Raw genomic sequence first — 14,965 nt, forward strand, 5'->3', positions numbered from 1 at the left:
TTAGAATTAAGATGGCTGCTTTGTGTTCTCATATGCGTGAAGCTTGCACTGCTGCTTTTGCTAAGCTATCCGTTCTGCTTAATCCTAATGCTACAGTTTATTATAAAGTAATGGGTATAGAGTAGAGATTCATGGTATACAGTGTATTCATTTATTCTGTGTTCTAAAGCGGTTTCCTTTTACTTTTCATGTATCGTAATCTTTGGGCCTGGGAGGTGCTACTTACTCCATTTTGAAAATCCTTTCTACGCATGACAGTCCCCAGCAAGAGGATGAACTCTGTGTTCTTGAACTCAAGGCAGACGGCAGACACAGCCAAGATGTGCCTGGGAACTCACGTCTGACACCACTAAGAAGAAGTCAAAAGACTACAATGTGTTTGTCAATAGACTGTTCATTGTTATATGGAATGAAGAGATCATGAGAACCCGAATTCAATGGGTGGGAACATTCATTTAAATAGGAGACGGCGAAATTCTAAAATATTAGGTGGTGTGATGACCTGTCCTCTTCCTTTGTCCAATCGAAATTGGGGATTCTTACACTTGCAACATTTGGGGGGTGGTACACTGACCTGGAAAATAGTATAACTAGCGTAGGTTTAGCTAGAGAATTTGTCTGACTGGTCCGAATAGTTGACCTGTCACTGACCCAACGCACTCAATAGCTGATCGAGAACAGAGGTGCTGCGGAGCACTCTGTCAGAAGACTCGCTGACCCAATCGGGGTTCTGGTACCTGAAGTGCTGGCGAAGCACTTTGCTGGGGAAATCGATAACCCAATCGGGGTTTTGACTGATAGCTGCAGAGAGGGAGTAGCGCAGGCGTTACCACTGAACTGCGGGTGCTGGTCTCAACTTTCGGGGGTCCGGTTCTGATCCAAATCTGGCTTTCCTGTTCTGATTTTGACCTGCACTTGCTGGCCTACTGGCGTTTGCATCATTCTGGGTTTCTGTCCTTAACTGACCCGTGGCCAGGGTTGGTCTTCACATCGATCTAGGTAAATATAAATCTGTGTGGAAAACAAATAGTATATTTGCGTCCTTTTCTTACCCTCCCTGAATCTTGCTAAAGTCATAATTGCATATCTTCTTTTCTTTTTCCCTCCTTTGGGATAATTAATAAAATCGTGATTCTTGCTATTTTAGCATGACCCATTTTTCTCCCATCCTTTAGAATTGAAGATAAAGAACTGTTCATGAAAATATAGATGTTTCTTTTCTTTACCCTCCCTTTGAAGAAGCTAAAGAGGTTTTTACTGAATTATTAGCGTGCTCCATTTTTTTTTACCTTCCCTATAACTACATGGTTAAATCAGTTTCGTCATTACAATTTGTGTTCCTGCTTTTTCCCACCCTTTTGAAGAGACTAAACTGTGATTATAGCATGTCCCTTATCTTTCCCATCCTTTAGAATTTATCATTTCAAATCTGATCTCTATAAATTAATTTCAGTATGTTCCCTGTTCTTACCTCCCCATTAGAATTCTACATGGTTGGCATAATCTATCTTTTGCATAGTTTTACCCTTTTCATGATTCTGGTTATTGATAGCTTGCTTGCTGTAAACCTTTGGCTTATGACTTTTGATGAAGATTAGATAAAGGTTTTCAAAACTTCTCGAGTCTGTGGTTATTATACGAGTACATATTATTGTATTGCTACCATACCCATTATGCTAAACTCCCTGATCCCATAGGTCCACGGATACCAGTGACCTGGAGTGTAAGTCAAGGGTATAGGACCTAGGAAGTACAATATCTGATAGTCAGTGCCCAGGTTACCTGATCTGAGAAATTGCGATTCATTTGTATATGGCCCTAGGTGAGTATGTTGGTAAAAATATTGACGGGTGACCTGCGCGCTCTATAACCATCTATTCTTTCACCTGGCAATACATGACACTTGGCTTAGTAGGGGAGGATGGAACTCTGGGCAAAAATAATTAATGTCCTCTAAAATATTTTTTACAAGTCGTGACTTTAAATAGCAGAGAAACAGCATCAGGGTTACTCACTCTTTTGACAGTGTACTCCTTCATACCCAGAATGGCACTTGCAGGCATATTCTGTGAAGACATCCCCACGACGGGTGCTGGAAATTATCTGGCATTCTGCACTGTGATGGCAAGGGTTCGGGTGACAGGGACCTGAGGGAATCACAAAACAAAATTAAAATGTGATGAAGATCAACTGCTGTCAACTTTGTGACACAAAACGCACACTTTGTTAGTGTTTACACATACTACTGTGAACAATTGCTCCAAATTATTTATTAACTACAGTCAAATAATCACATCAATCTCCAACTACATTGCTTAGTGTCTCTTATCTTCTGACTTAAGTCCAGGAAAAACATGTTAACTATATAAGTCCTAGAAGAATGGGCAGCAAGAACACTGGAGACCCTGTTACACCATTGTACTAAACAGAAGGAAGGTCTCTTCCTCCCAGTCATATGCCTAATATGCATGGGGGATGCAAAGTGCACTTGCCATGTACTCATTACCTAGATTCAGTAACTGAATATCCCCCACAACTGCTGTATGCCAAATCAATGGGTACATTTCAAGTACTGTATTTTGCATCTATCTTAATTTGGGGGGTTATCTGATTATCCCTGGGGTGCACTTGCTCCACAGGTCATCCCGTGGATGAGAGGGTCAGAATAGATGCTCTACTAAACATTGACATTTGGGAATGAAAGTTGGAACAGACTCTGCAGGTGAAGGAGATGGAACCACCTCCTTGGTGCCTCATCCACAGCTGAACTCCCCTTTCACGGTGTGAAACTACTCACCCTCTGCCCTGTGTTACCCAGGCAGGTAGGGGATTCTATCTGGCAGGGCAGATGTAGAGGTAGGTGCTGCAGAGGCTTATCCATCCCTTACCCAACACCTCTGACTGAAAATCGTTTAGAGAGGGAGATATGCTGCTGTTTCATTAAGACAACTTGGCTTTAAACATCTGCTCTTTTTTAATGGCCCTGTCAGCTCGGCCAGGTATTGTGGAGTACATATTTAATTGCTGACATAGTCCATAGCACTGGGCTATAAGGCAATATCAGTACCCTGAATGGAAGGCCCAGCCAACTAAATGTCCTAGAACGTAGGCATTTAACATCTGTTAATTAGCTACATTCTAAATTCATCAAAAATGTAGCTCGAGATGTAGGTAGGTATGTATGTATGTTTTCTATATCACAGATCTAGCCTAAATTGTGAAATTACGTAGATCAAAGCTGACTGGCGTACTTCCCAAATGCAGCCGAGCATTAACTGTTATTAAATTAACTCATCCCTCTCATTAGTAAAACAAAAAGGTCATAAGTGGAGTGTTTGAATTAATCTCAGTCACTGGTCATTATTCAAGCTGCATTCTTCACCTTCGTCAATACTTTATTTCGGCTTGTATAACCATAAAATTCATATATAAATAAGTTAAAGCATTAAAACTTCTTGTTTGCATTAAAACGGCATAATGAATACTTCTGGCAGTCCTGCTTAAAAAACCTGCATGGGCGGTCCAGTTTGTAAAGATAAACAGATATACAAACAGAGGCATTGTTAAAAGACTGTACAGAACATGATTCAGATCATACTTCTTAGTAGTCCACATAGATCAGCATATTTAAAAAGTTTAACTAGCAGCAACAATGTTGGAGACACAGGTAAAGTTTATGGTTTAATCGCACACTTTGAGACCAGAAAGTCTTCCGGCTATGTTGTCACAGATAGCTTGTTTAATCTGATTCTTCATGTCCACACTAAATATCTAGAGATGGCAAATACAATGTGCTCCTTTGCGTCACACCTAAGTATCCTAGAAGGTTCCCAATTGTGAACTGTGCCCATTAAATTGCAGGGAGGAATAATCCATCTTTTTCAGGGCAGGGGATAACTAGAACAGAAAAAAAGGGAAAGTGATTTACGATTATTCCAACTGCGGGCAAGATGGGTACTGGGAAGATAATGAGCAGCTTCTTACCATTTTGATGTAAAAGATTATAACAGATGGGTGCCTATTCTGAACTGTATGTACAAACGTTTAGCTTAGGTGGGGCGAATCCTGTCCAAGTAAGGTGTGAAGCTAAAAAAATATTTATAGCTCACAAATTTCTCGGTGATACTCCCCGCTTTTTGGTCTTTCCAGGTTTGTTCCAACGCAAGGTCCCAATAAGCCTGCTTCATTTTTATAAAGATAACTTTTGACATTTAGGTGGGGGGAGCCAAACCTCCCCCATTAAAACAAGTTCACACAATGCTTTTATTTTCCTGAGCCATGGGGTGCAAACTCCCTTGTCAATAGCGACTATCTCCACAAGGGCTTTTCTATATAGCTCGAGGTCCAGTATCATCCAAAGGCGCACCCAAAAGGTCTCACTTGATCAATTCTCTTTAGAGCTATGTCAAGTCAAAGTGATGTGAGAGATGTGCTTGCAGGCAGATTAAATAGTGTCCTGACGAGTTTGTTATCAATTTGGTTAAGCATAGACATATCAGCACATCCCCAAAGTTCTGCACCATATGTGCCCCCTGACAAAGCTGTTGCCCTATATACTTCATGGGCAGGTGTTACGGCTCTGCCGGAGGTGCCCTAGTATTTCATTACTATAGCAGTTGGCCTTTGGAGCACGATGGTTTTACTGTGGGACCAAAGACATGTTATCGGCCAGTCTTACACCCTGGTAATCAAGTCATTTTATTTGCTCCTTCTATCCTCATTCTGCCTCGAAAGGAACGGTGGGGGTTCAGTGCCATACATTTTTACTTTGGCTGGTTTATCTCAAGGCCCCTTGCAAGGCCAAAAGATGCAAAATAAAATAACAGCAACTGAAGGCCACGCGGGGTTTGGGATATTAAAAGCATATTGTCTGCAAACATAAGGATGAGGAAGTTGGCACATGCAAATTTTACTGGCATCATGGTTACATTTTGCCAGCCAATCTACCAATCCATTAATATATAAACTAAGGAGCATGGGGCAAGCACGCATCCTTGCCTGATACATGGTTTATAGCTATCCTAGTTGTAAGATTACAGCCCGACCTAACCTGTGCATATGTCAGAGTGTACGGTTTTCAGAATCCTTAAGAGATCACATGGAACATCGTATGACTCCAACACCACCAATACGTTGTCCATGGAACCCTGATCAAAAGCTGCCCGTAAGTCTATAAAGGCAACGTAAAGGTAATTCTACCTTAGGGTGACATACTTCCATCAGATCGTCCTGAAACAATATACCTGGTCCAAGGTACTGCCTTTGCCCTAAGCCCAGCCTGGCTAGCTGATACAAAGTGGTGATCTGTTATCCACATTTGAAGTCTTATCAGTATCTGCCTGTCAAAGATTTTCTGGCTGATGTCAATCAGACTGATGGGTTTCTAATTGGATGGGACATCTCTCCTCCCCTTCTTGTGTATAGGAATGATGGTGTGTCTGTGCCAGGAAGGGGGGGGGGTGTCCTCACCTCTCAGGATAACATTACAGAGAGCATTCTAATAGGGCATCCAGATTTCTGGTTGGGACAGGTATAGCTCACCTGGGATGCCATTGGGGCTGGGTGCCTTCTGCCTTTTTAGCAACTGAAGCACCTGTGCGGTTTCTGTCATTCCAAATTCTAAAGGAGCTGCAGCCTCAGTCCCAACCTTTTGCTGACTGATCTACTATACCAACCTCAATAAGTGGGAATTTGTCTTTGGTCCGTAACCTGTATAATTCACTACAATGGTCTACCCATGCTTCGCTTTGGACCACTGTAGCACAATGATTTTCTATGGAGCGGTTCCCAGTCGCCATAAGTTTTCATAAAACCTTGGTATTCCTATTGTAAAGGGGTTCAGTACGTTCTTCCCATTGTTTTGCGTCCCACCCTATTTTTGTCTTAATCAGAAGTGTCTTATAGGCTCTCTGGCATCAGCAAACACACTACGGTCGGCTTTTTTGCAACTTCAGTTAATAATGTTTTGGCATGTCTGCAGTCTCATGAATTCCAGCCAGGGAGATTGAATGGCCATTTACCCCTCCGCCCTTTCTCGGTAAAGAGATGTTTCAGTAGCCCCATAAGTTCACAATGATGGTGCACAAAACTTATAGGGCTTAGGTCTATTGATTCTAGAGGGGCCATACTTTCTGCAAAAAGATTGTACATTTGCATCAGGGCTGTGGCGTTGTCTGCTTTTCCTGCCCATTTCACATTCCTTTTGTTACTGCATGTTACAACCCTGCTTATAATGATGATGCCCTGTGAGCTTAAGTTTGAAAAGGGTATAGCAAAAACAAGCATTTAAAATGCAAAAGGGCTCGTCTTTAAGTTAAAGCCATTTGCTTTGCTAATGGTATTGTATAGCAAAGCAAATGACTTTACCTTAATGAAAGGCGAGACCTATTGCATTTTTAATGCTTGTTTAACTTGTGATCAGACGATTCGTGAAAGTCATGCATGATTTACCCCACCCTGCAGTAATTATCACTACCCCTAACCCCTAATCAGCGCCTTATTGTGTAAAGAAATCTAGGTCACAATTGCACGTTGGATATATTCGCTTATATTGTTTGTGGGCATCATCCATGAACAGTGCATTGTAAAACCGTGTGCTGCCCACGTACATCCAACGTGTATTTATAAATGTATCTGTAAATGATCTGGGTGAGTGCCAGTTAGGTGTTGCACAACATGAATTCTCGGGCAAATTTTGCGATCGCTATTTCTTTCAGATTCAAACGTAGCGACACAAGTTGGAACAAAGAGTAAAAGACTCAAAAAACGTGAAAACATCATAGGAAGTTTGCAAAACTAGCACTAATACTGTTTATTGGCGCCTTTAGGGAGTTCTTGAATATTCGTACATTAGGTGTAAAAACTGACAACTTGGAAATTTAGTTTTGAGCAATTTATTTTTGCCCGCGATGTTAGCCTAGAGCAAGCGTTCACATTACAGACACAGAGCGTTTGAAATTCGTATATTCAGTTTCTAGCTCTGTTTAGCCAAATGTGGAAGTATTCCTGTTGCATATGTTTGCCTGTGTTGAACTGTATTACTCATACACCTGCAGCATGTCTATAACTGGTTGAGGCTCACACGTCAGATGGCCAACTTTCTGTATCGTTCCGCCAAACAGCTCCGACATCCGTGCAGACTAGCACTTCGCTGGGATTCCCTCCTCTTCTTGGGCAGTGGCTGGGAAAGACTGGCTCCAAGCAGAGGAGCTGGGAGGAGACTGAGCCCAACTCTCCTCCACTCATGCAGGGGAGTCAGAATCTGCAAAAAGGGAGCCACAGCGAGTCTCAAGGACAATAAGGCACCAGGACCAGATGGCTTCACGGACGGCTTCTACAAGCACTACCTACACATTCTAAGACCCACAATGAAGGAGGTATACACGAAATGTGTCCAGCAAGGACGCATGACTCCGACCATGGCAGAAGCCAACATAATAGTAATACCGAAAGAGGGCAAAGACACAAACGAGGCAAAGAATTTCAGACCAATATCACTTATCAACGTAGACTAACATTTACGCCAAAATTCTAGCAACCAGATTAAACGCTTACCTACCCAAGCTCATACACTGCTCGCAAGTAGGGTACCTTAGGAACAGAATGTCCCACGATAACACAAGACTGATATGCCATATAATAAATCACTCCTCCAAGAGCTCCAACGCAGCGGTAATGATAGCCCTCGACGCTGAGAAAGCTTTCGACAGAGTGTCCTGGCCCTTCCTGGACCAGTGCATGCTGAAATTCGGGTTCGGCCCCCAATATAGGAAGATGGTGTTGGCCCTCTACAGCGCCCCCAAAGCATGAGTTGTACTAAACGGAGGGACTTCACAAATACTGCATCTAGGCAGGGGGACCAGACAAGGATGCCCACTATCGCCAGCCTTGTTCCTGTTAGTGATAGAGCCACTCCTAAACATGATCAGAGCCAACACAGACATAAAGGGCATACCAGTAGAGGGAGAAACTTTCAAGCTAGCGGCATACGCAGACGATGTGCTGATAACCACCGAGGACCCAGAAAGATCAATCAAGGCGCTGATGGAAACGATAGAGCAATACGCCCAGGTCTCGGGATATAAACTAAACAGGGACAAATCCGAGTGCAAACCCTTGAACGTTCACACCACTAAGACGGTACTAGGCCAGTCCGGCCTAACCTGGCAACAGAAACCCATCAAATACCTGGGTCTCCTCTTCGAAAGGGATCTCAGAGCTACACTAGAACACAATGAACAAGTCATACTACACAAAATAAAGGAGAGAGTGGAGGGCTGGTCTCCCAAATTCAGCACGTGGTGGGGTAGAGTAGAAACGATTAAAATGATGCTCACACCAATGGTGAATAACATGCTGAACATGCTAGCATTGATAAATACAGAAGACTTCCACAAGAGACTAGACAAAATGCTGAACACCTTTCTGTGGAGGGGGAAAAAGCCCAGAATAAGCCTAAACAAGCTCAGGCTGACAAAAGACCAGGGAGGCCTAAACATAACGAACTTCAGAAGATTCCAGACAGCGTGCATAGCAAGACAGGGACTATACTGGCTCGCACCAAGCACAGAATACACTCTGGCGTGGCTAACACTGGAGAGAGAACTACTGAAAGGAATGAACCCTATCGCCCTACTTACAGCCACCCGCCACCCAGCAATAAGAGAAAATCCCATCCTAAGCAGCACAAGAAAAGCTCTCCTAGGCATAGACAAGCTAATGGGGACAAGCATAAAGAAAACCCATTTTGAATCCATATGGCACAACCCCACAATAAAATATAGGGACAAGACTTTAAACATGCACACATGGTATAAACACGGCATCACAACAACTAGCGACCTACTGAAACATGGCACAAACGCAACCTTCGACACACTCAAGGCTGAACACAATCTAGAGAGCATAGAATTGTACAACTTCCTGAAGATTAAGGTAGCTATAAGGAAGGCAAACCTGAACGGACTAACGCCATCTCTCATACAATATGCCATTAACCTCAACAAATTAGGACACCAAGTCGCACACCTTTACAAAGCCCTAGGCCCAAAATCCACCAAACTAAATGATAAGGTCAACACCTACTGGGGCACACTAGTGGGCAGAGCACTGAGTGAGAAGGAAAGGGCGGAGCTATGGAGGTCTACTTCCAGGGGAAAGGTTACCACAACTCTAAACCAGACCAAATTCTGGCTCATACACAAGGCATACTGGACCCCCGCCCGCCTGTCAGCCATGGGTATCCGCGACAGCGATTGCTGCTGGAACTGCAACAAAGAAAAGGGAGACCTCGCACACCTACTCTTCCACTGCTCCAAAGTCACAATCTTCTGGAACACAATAGAAACACTGATTAACGAGATTACAGGGGCCACCATGCAACTAGACTTCCACAGCCTGGCACTGGGGTTCACATCCCCCTCAATAACAACCAAAGAAGACCGCGACCTCACAGATCTACTGCTGACAGCAGCAGTTAAAACAGTTCTGTACAATTGGAAAGACACAGGGAAAGCCACACCTAAAACATGGCTCAACTGGCTCACTTTCCTAAGGGGGGCGGACACCATCACAGCGAAACACTCACCCAAAACACACAGGCAGTCAAGCATGTGGGAGTCCCTAGACAATTACCTCTCATCACACAAACCACCATAGGCAACAATGTCAACCACCCACTAACAGCAGCCGTGCAGCAGACCTCCAGATAAGGCACACACTAGGAAAGCGCGACGCTCCTCCTCTTCTTCTTCTATCCCCTCCATCTATCTCTTCCGCCTGCAGCTGGGAAGTGGGACAGAGAAGGACAGTCAACGCAACCCGGGGACGGGGAACCAAAGGACAAACAGCGCTCGAACGACGAGATTTGGACTAACCTTAATAAGACTGGAAGCAGGGAATGAACAAGTCTACCACTAACACCTCCCCCACCCCCCACGGGCGGTCTCCTTTCCTCTTCTTCCTCTTTTTTTTTCACCCATGTATATGTTATGCTCCATGTAAATATATATTTGTTTCTACAATAAAAAAAATGACGGAATTAAAAAAAAAAAAAGAATCTGCAAAAAGGAACATTATTTATGTCGCCGTCCCGTGCCACTCTAATGACATGACCACCCACCCCGGCGGCCCCCATGACACAGTCTCGAAGGTATATCCATCGCCTCATAAATGTGTGAGTGCGATCGATGTGCATTACAATATATTCCCAAACTGAGTGACTTTAATAGAAGTGATAGGTTACATATTCTTATCAATCCCCATCATATTAGGAGGCTATTAGTGAACCATGTTGCAAGCCAGTTGTTATAAGTACCCAATGCTAGCCTTGCAATTATTGACGGGCCAACCGTAAAGGCTATTAAAACATACATACCATTCTGAACTAATTTATTTCATATGATAAGTAAAATGGAGGCGCAGTAAAATACGGTAATTGCTTAGGACCACACAGTGTGTTCATTCATGGAAGCCGGGATTGATCCAGAGGGTTCCTGCTTCTGCAGTTCAGTCACTAGATGGGTATCTTTGTTGACCGTTTTACATCAAATGTTAATTCTTTCTCTCTGAGAAGTTAGACCGGTGTACAGTGTTGAATAATTCATGTGAATCATGTTAAACCTCGAGAAATATATTACCGTTAAATGCAACGCTAGTACAGGCAGACAAGGGGTGCGACACTAGGAGAGGTGGCCTCGAGGAATATTACCGTTCAATGCGACAATAGTACAGTCGGACGAGGGGCAGCTGGACGGGAAGCCGTAGAGCCGTCAAGGACATACAGAGCGTTGTGCGAAAAATATAGCGCGTGGCAGCTAATGAAGGACAGTTTGTAACGCGGCAAGTGAGATATCAAATCCCGGTGGGCGGGGCCAAAAGTGGATAGGGCGGTAACAAGGAGGGACTAATTAGCCTCCTTTTCAATCGTGAGCCTGCGTTTTGCATGGAGGATGACGCCAGCAAATGAAGATGGGCGGGGCTTCAACTCCACCTCCAAGAGCTTCGGAATCTGTTTTGATTCCAAGAAGCCCTCGTATGACGAGAACAGCGCATGCACTGCTTTCACCAGGCCAAGACCTAAAAATGGGCGATTAGAGCTTTGTGATGGTTGTCATTTCTGGAGACTACTTTCATATCAATTGACTATGGCCATAATGATCTGTACAGAGAGATATAGTCTATATTGATGGTATACAAGCGTATCTTGATCGTTGGGTGGGCTGGAAGCTCGGACTTAGTAGAGCCATTCACAAGCTTCAGACCATGGGTCACAATCAAGTCAACGATTTGAGCTTCGGACTTAGAATGCTTAAACACAGTATCACTGGCATACATTACCCTGGACACATGTATTTGTTCCATCTGATCCATGGAAGTAAGACCAGTCGGCAATTTTGTGTTCCAATCTCCTGCAATGATTTTGAATTGGGCGTGAAATATGGGATTGATAATGTGTGTTAGTTGGGTCACAGTCCCTGAATAAAGGTTTGCCGGTTCAGAGCTGATGTAAGTGTTAATGATAGCAATATGCCTGACCTCCGGGCCAGAGCCTGTTGGACTAACTACACCCAGTATGTGTCTACAATCTGAAGGAATTCTTTTTGTTTTAGGGAACATGTCTATCCGAAGCCAGATCTGCAAGCCACCTGAAGGTCTTCCGCAGGTGAATCGCCCACGTTTCCTGCAATAGTATGATATGATGTTGGTCTGTAAAGGCACCCCTTTCAGGACCTGCTAACTTAGCTCTATCCCCCGCTACATTCCAAGACATGAATTTTATAGCGTCAGTCTGATGCAAGTTTGCCCCAGCATGTTAAGCTAGCATATTTGTGGTCTCCCAGTCATCTTTTGCTACTGGATTAGGGGCATTAATGGATGTTACCATATAAAGTTTAGATCAGGGGTCTCTCGTTGGGAATCTATCTAATAATGTAGAATTCAGCTGAAATGGTCTAGTAGCTTCCAGCTGGTTTTCTGGTAGTCAATTTCAAAAAAGGCGCTCACATGTGCAGCTGGGAGGGGTGGCAGCTGGTGGCATGTTAGTGAGTTCAGATTATGAGCTTGTCCTAGGGTGGATGATGAGCAAGGGTAATTTACCTTTAAGTCTTATGAATGACTCTATAGGAGGCCTATAGATATGCTCCTAAATTATCCACCCTTCTACCAGCTTGTGACTTACTAGCTTCAGACTAATGTAATCCAAGGTTGAGTTTTCACTGCTGAGCCTAGTGGGTTTAAGTATATCTTCTCTTATGACAGATCTGCAGTCCCTAACCTTTTAGAGCCAATGAATGCATTTATTTGTTAGAGAATCTTGGGTTTCTCTGGTACCTGGTGGGATTTTTTAGGGCGTTGATCATAAATATGTTGGATTGCTTGGTATTTCCTCCTGCGGGTCTTACTAAACATATTTTAAGGTTTGGTGTTGGTGGGGCCTTCCTCATGTTATGGTGACTGTTGGACCCGGCCCTTTGGGCAGTTTCACCCCGTGACTTTTTGCTTTTTCCTAGCCTGTTTTTGGAACCTGGATTGGTATATGCGGCATGGCTGTGTCTAGTCTAGAAGCGCCACTTTTAGAAGTTGGCATATTTGTGTAGTGAGTCTGCTGGCACGTGATTGGCTGGTGAGCCTGGCCCAGGAGTGCCTGGGCCTGCTGGTGGATTGACTGTCTGGTTTGAGTAGGACAGGGTCTGCAGGGCCCCGGAGGAGGGGGTCTGAGTCCGGAGGAGGGGGTCTGAGTCAGCCGTAGATGAAAGGCCCCCATCTGCTGTCAGGGATGGGAGGAAAGAGCGTCTGGTGGAACCAGGCTGTGCCTGTCGGCCCACCCTGCTGGCTCTCCCTTCTGATGGCCCCCTGTCACCTCTGACCTGAGGCTGACAGGAGAAGGAAACCAGATACACCCAGGGCTTAGGGGCTCGCTTACACAAAGACTTCAAAAGTCTTCAAAGCCTTTTCTGTGTATAAGAAGGGGCTGTGTTCCCTTCCAAGTTGTTCTTGTTTCTGACTTGAATCTGCCAGGGGCATGCTGCTGCTTGGGCTCAGGGGGATCCCTGAGTCCTGCCCAGCCCCTGGACTCCTGATGGACTTCCCTGGACTCCTGGGGGACCCCTCTGCCCTGCCTGGGCTGACGGGGGACTTAGCTTTGCCCCCCTGGGAAGCTCTGGGGCTTTGGCAGCATGGAGGAGCTGCATTTTCCTGTGGATAGCGCTGGAACCGTATTTCTAGCACCTGGAGGCGCTGAGCTTCCTCCTGAGCGCCTGGGAGCGCTCTGCCTGCTGCTCTAGCGCTAGGAGCACTGTGGATTGTGCTCTAGCGCTAAAGAGCGCTGTATTTCCCCCAAGCGCTGGAGAGCGCTTTCTCTGGACTTTTCTAGCGCTTAGGAGCGCTTTATGGCCGCTGATAGCGCTGGACGCGCTGAGGTTTCCTGCCCGTATGTACTTTAGTAATTACGAGTGCCCACCTCGATTTTCCCGCGGAAGAAAAGCAACCACGAAGGGGCCGCGACCGGATTGGTCGAGACCCGAAGAAAGCCGTGCTCGGATTGGTCCGTCGAGGGGGGCCTGGTCCAGGAGCCGCGCTGTGGTTGGCTGGCTCCTGGAAGCTGAAGAACGTCGGCGGGGAGAGAAAGGAGAAGGCGGGGGAGATGGCGGCCGTTCGCGGGGCTCCTCTCGGCTGAGGGAGCCCCGGGGAGAAGATGGCGGCCGTTGCGGGGCTCCCGTGACCGAGAGGGAGCCCCGAGAGAAGGGGAAAAGCCTGGCTGCCTCGTCGCCGGTCTCCCGTGTGGAGAGGGAGACCGGACTTGCTAGGAGCCGAGAGAGAGGTGCCGGCAGCCGGGAGGACGCCGAAGAGAGCGGCGCGACGATGGAGCCTCCCCGCAGCAGAGCCGGTGAGTGAAGGGCTGCGGGGGAGGAAGCTCCGTGCGGTGCCGGTCGAGGCACCGAGTTAGGGCGGCCCCGAATGGCAGTGGGTCGCCCCACCGGGGTTACAGAGCCCGCGAGGGGCTCTTGAGGGCCCGCATTGCTGGATGTTGGTGCCGCTTCGGGGCACAGAGTCAGGGCGGCCCCGGTTGGCAGCGGGTCGCCCCAACGTAGTCCAGAGCCCCGAGAGGCTCCACCGAGGGCCGTAGTTGTCTCAGAAGTCCCTGTGAGGGGCTTGGGGGCCATGCTTGTGAAGAGCCCTGAGAAGGTTCGGGACCATTCGTTTTAGGTAGGGGGGCACCATTGTCTTCAAGAGCCTGTGTGGCTCCAACGTTGGGCACGTATAATGCCAGAGCCTGGGTGGCTCCAACGTGGACCTAGGTGTTTGTAGAGCCTGTTTGGCTCCAGCGTGGCGCCTGAGGGCCAGTGAGGGCCCCGGCGCAGTTTTTCTCCAGCTGCCCAGCAATTAGTGGGCAGCTGCACCGTTTAGGCGCAAGATGGAGAAGGAGTCCCTGAGAGGGATAGAGTTGGCACAGAGGTGCCCGGCCAGTCACAGCTGCGCAGCACTTAGTGCCAGCTGCAGCGTTTAGGCCCTTGTGAGTGTTCCCAGGTGCCCAGCAAGTAGTGGGCACCTGCATCGTTTAGGCCCCTGACATGGAGACTCAGGGCGTTCTAGTCCCAACGAGGCCAGTTGGCCTAGGGACTGCCACAGGTGGTGGCTTATGTAAGGCTGTGCGCAATTGTATGGTTTTTATTCCTGCACCTCTGAATGTTTTTAGACATCATGTGACTTTTGCGCCACTGTAGTATTCTGGTACCTCTGAATGTATTTGTATTGCATCATGTGCTTTATTCTTAACACCGCTGAATGTGTAGGTTTATGCATTATGTGTTTTTCTTTACTACTCCTCTGAATGTGTTTCATACATCATGGGTAATGTGTTCTTGCTTAGACCCCTAAATGCTGAGTGATACTTAGGGGGTTGTTCTTTTAGTACAGGTGGTCCTAGTGAGGTCCTGGTCCCCTGCGTGACAGTCTCCTAAGGGGT

General features: G+C 46.2%; 1 protein-coding gene across 2 annotated transcripts in view; it reads right to left on the bottom strand.

Annotated features, from left to right (window-relative positions):
* The window catches only part of MFGE8 (milk fat globule EGF and factor V/VIII domain containing), a 208,016-nt gene that overhangs the window by 126,862 nt on the left and 66,189 nt on the right, over positions 1–14,965 (bottom strand). For both annotated transcript variants that reach the window (XM_078683193.1, XM_078683194.1), the window contains exon 3: positions 2,016–2,147. In XM_078683193.1, the coding sequence (XP_078539319.1) occupies positions 2,016–2,147 (132 nt within the window). The remainder of the gene's footprint in view (positions 1–2,015; positions 2,148–14,965) is intronic.

Source organism: Lissotriton helveticus, chromosome 3_1, assembly GCF_964261635.1.
Source record: "Lissotriton helveticus chromosome 3_1, aLisHel1.1, whole genome shotgun sequence".
Classification (NCBI taxonomy): Eukaryota; Metazoa; Chordata; class Amphibia; order Caudata; family Salamandridae; genus Lissotriton; species Lissotriton helveticus.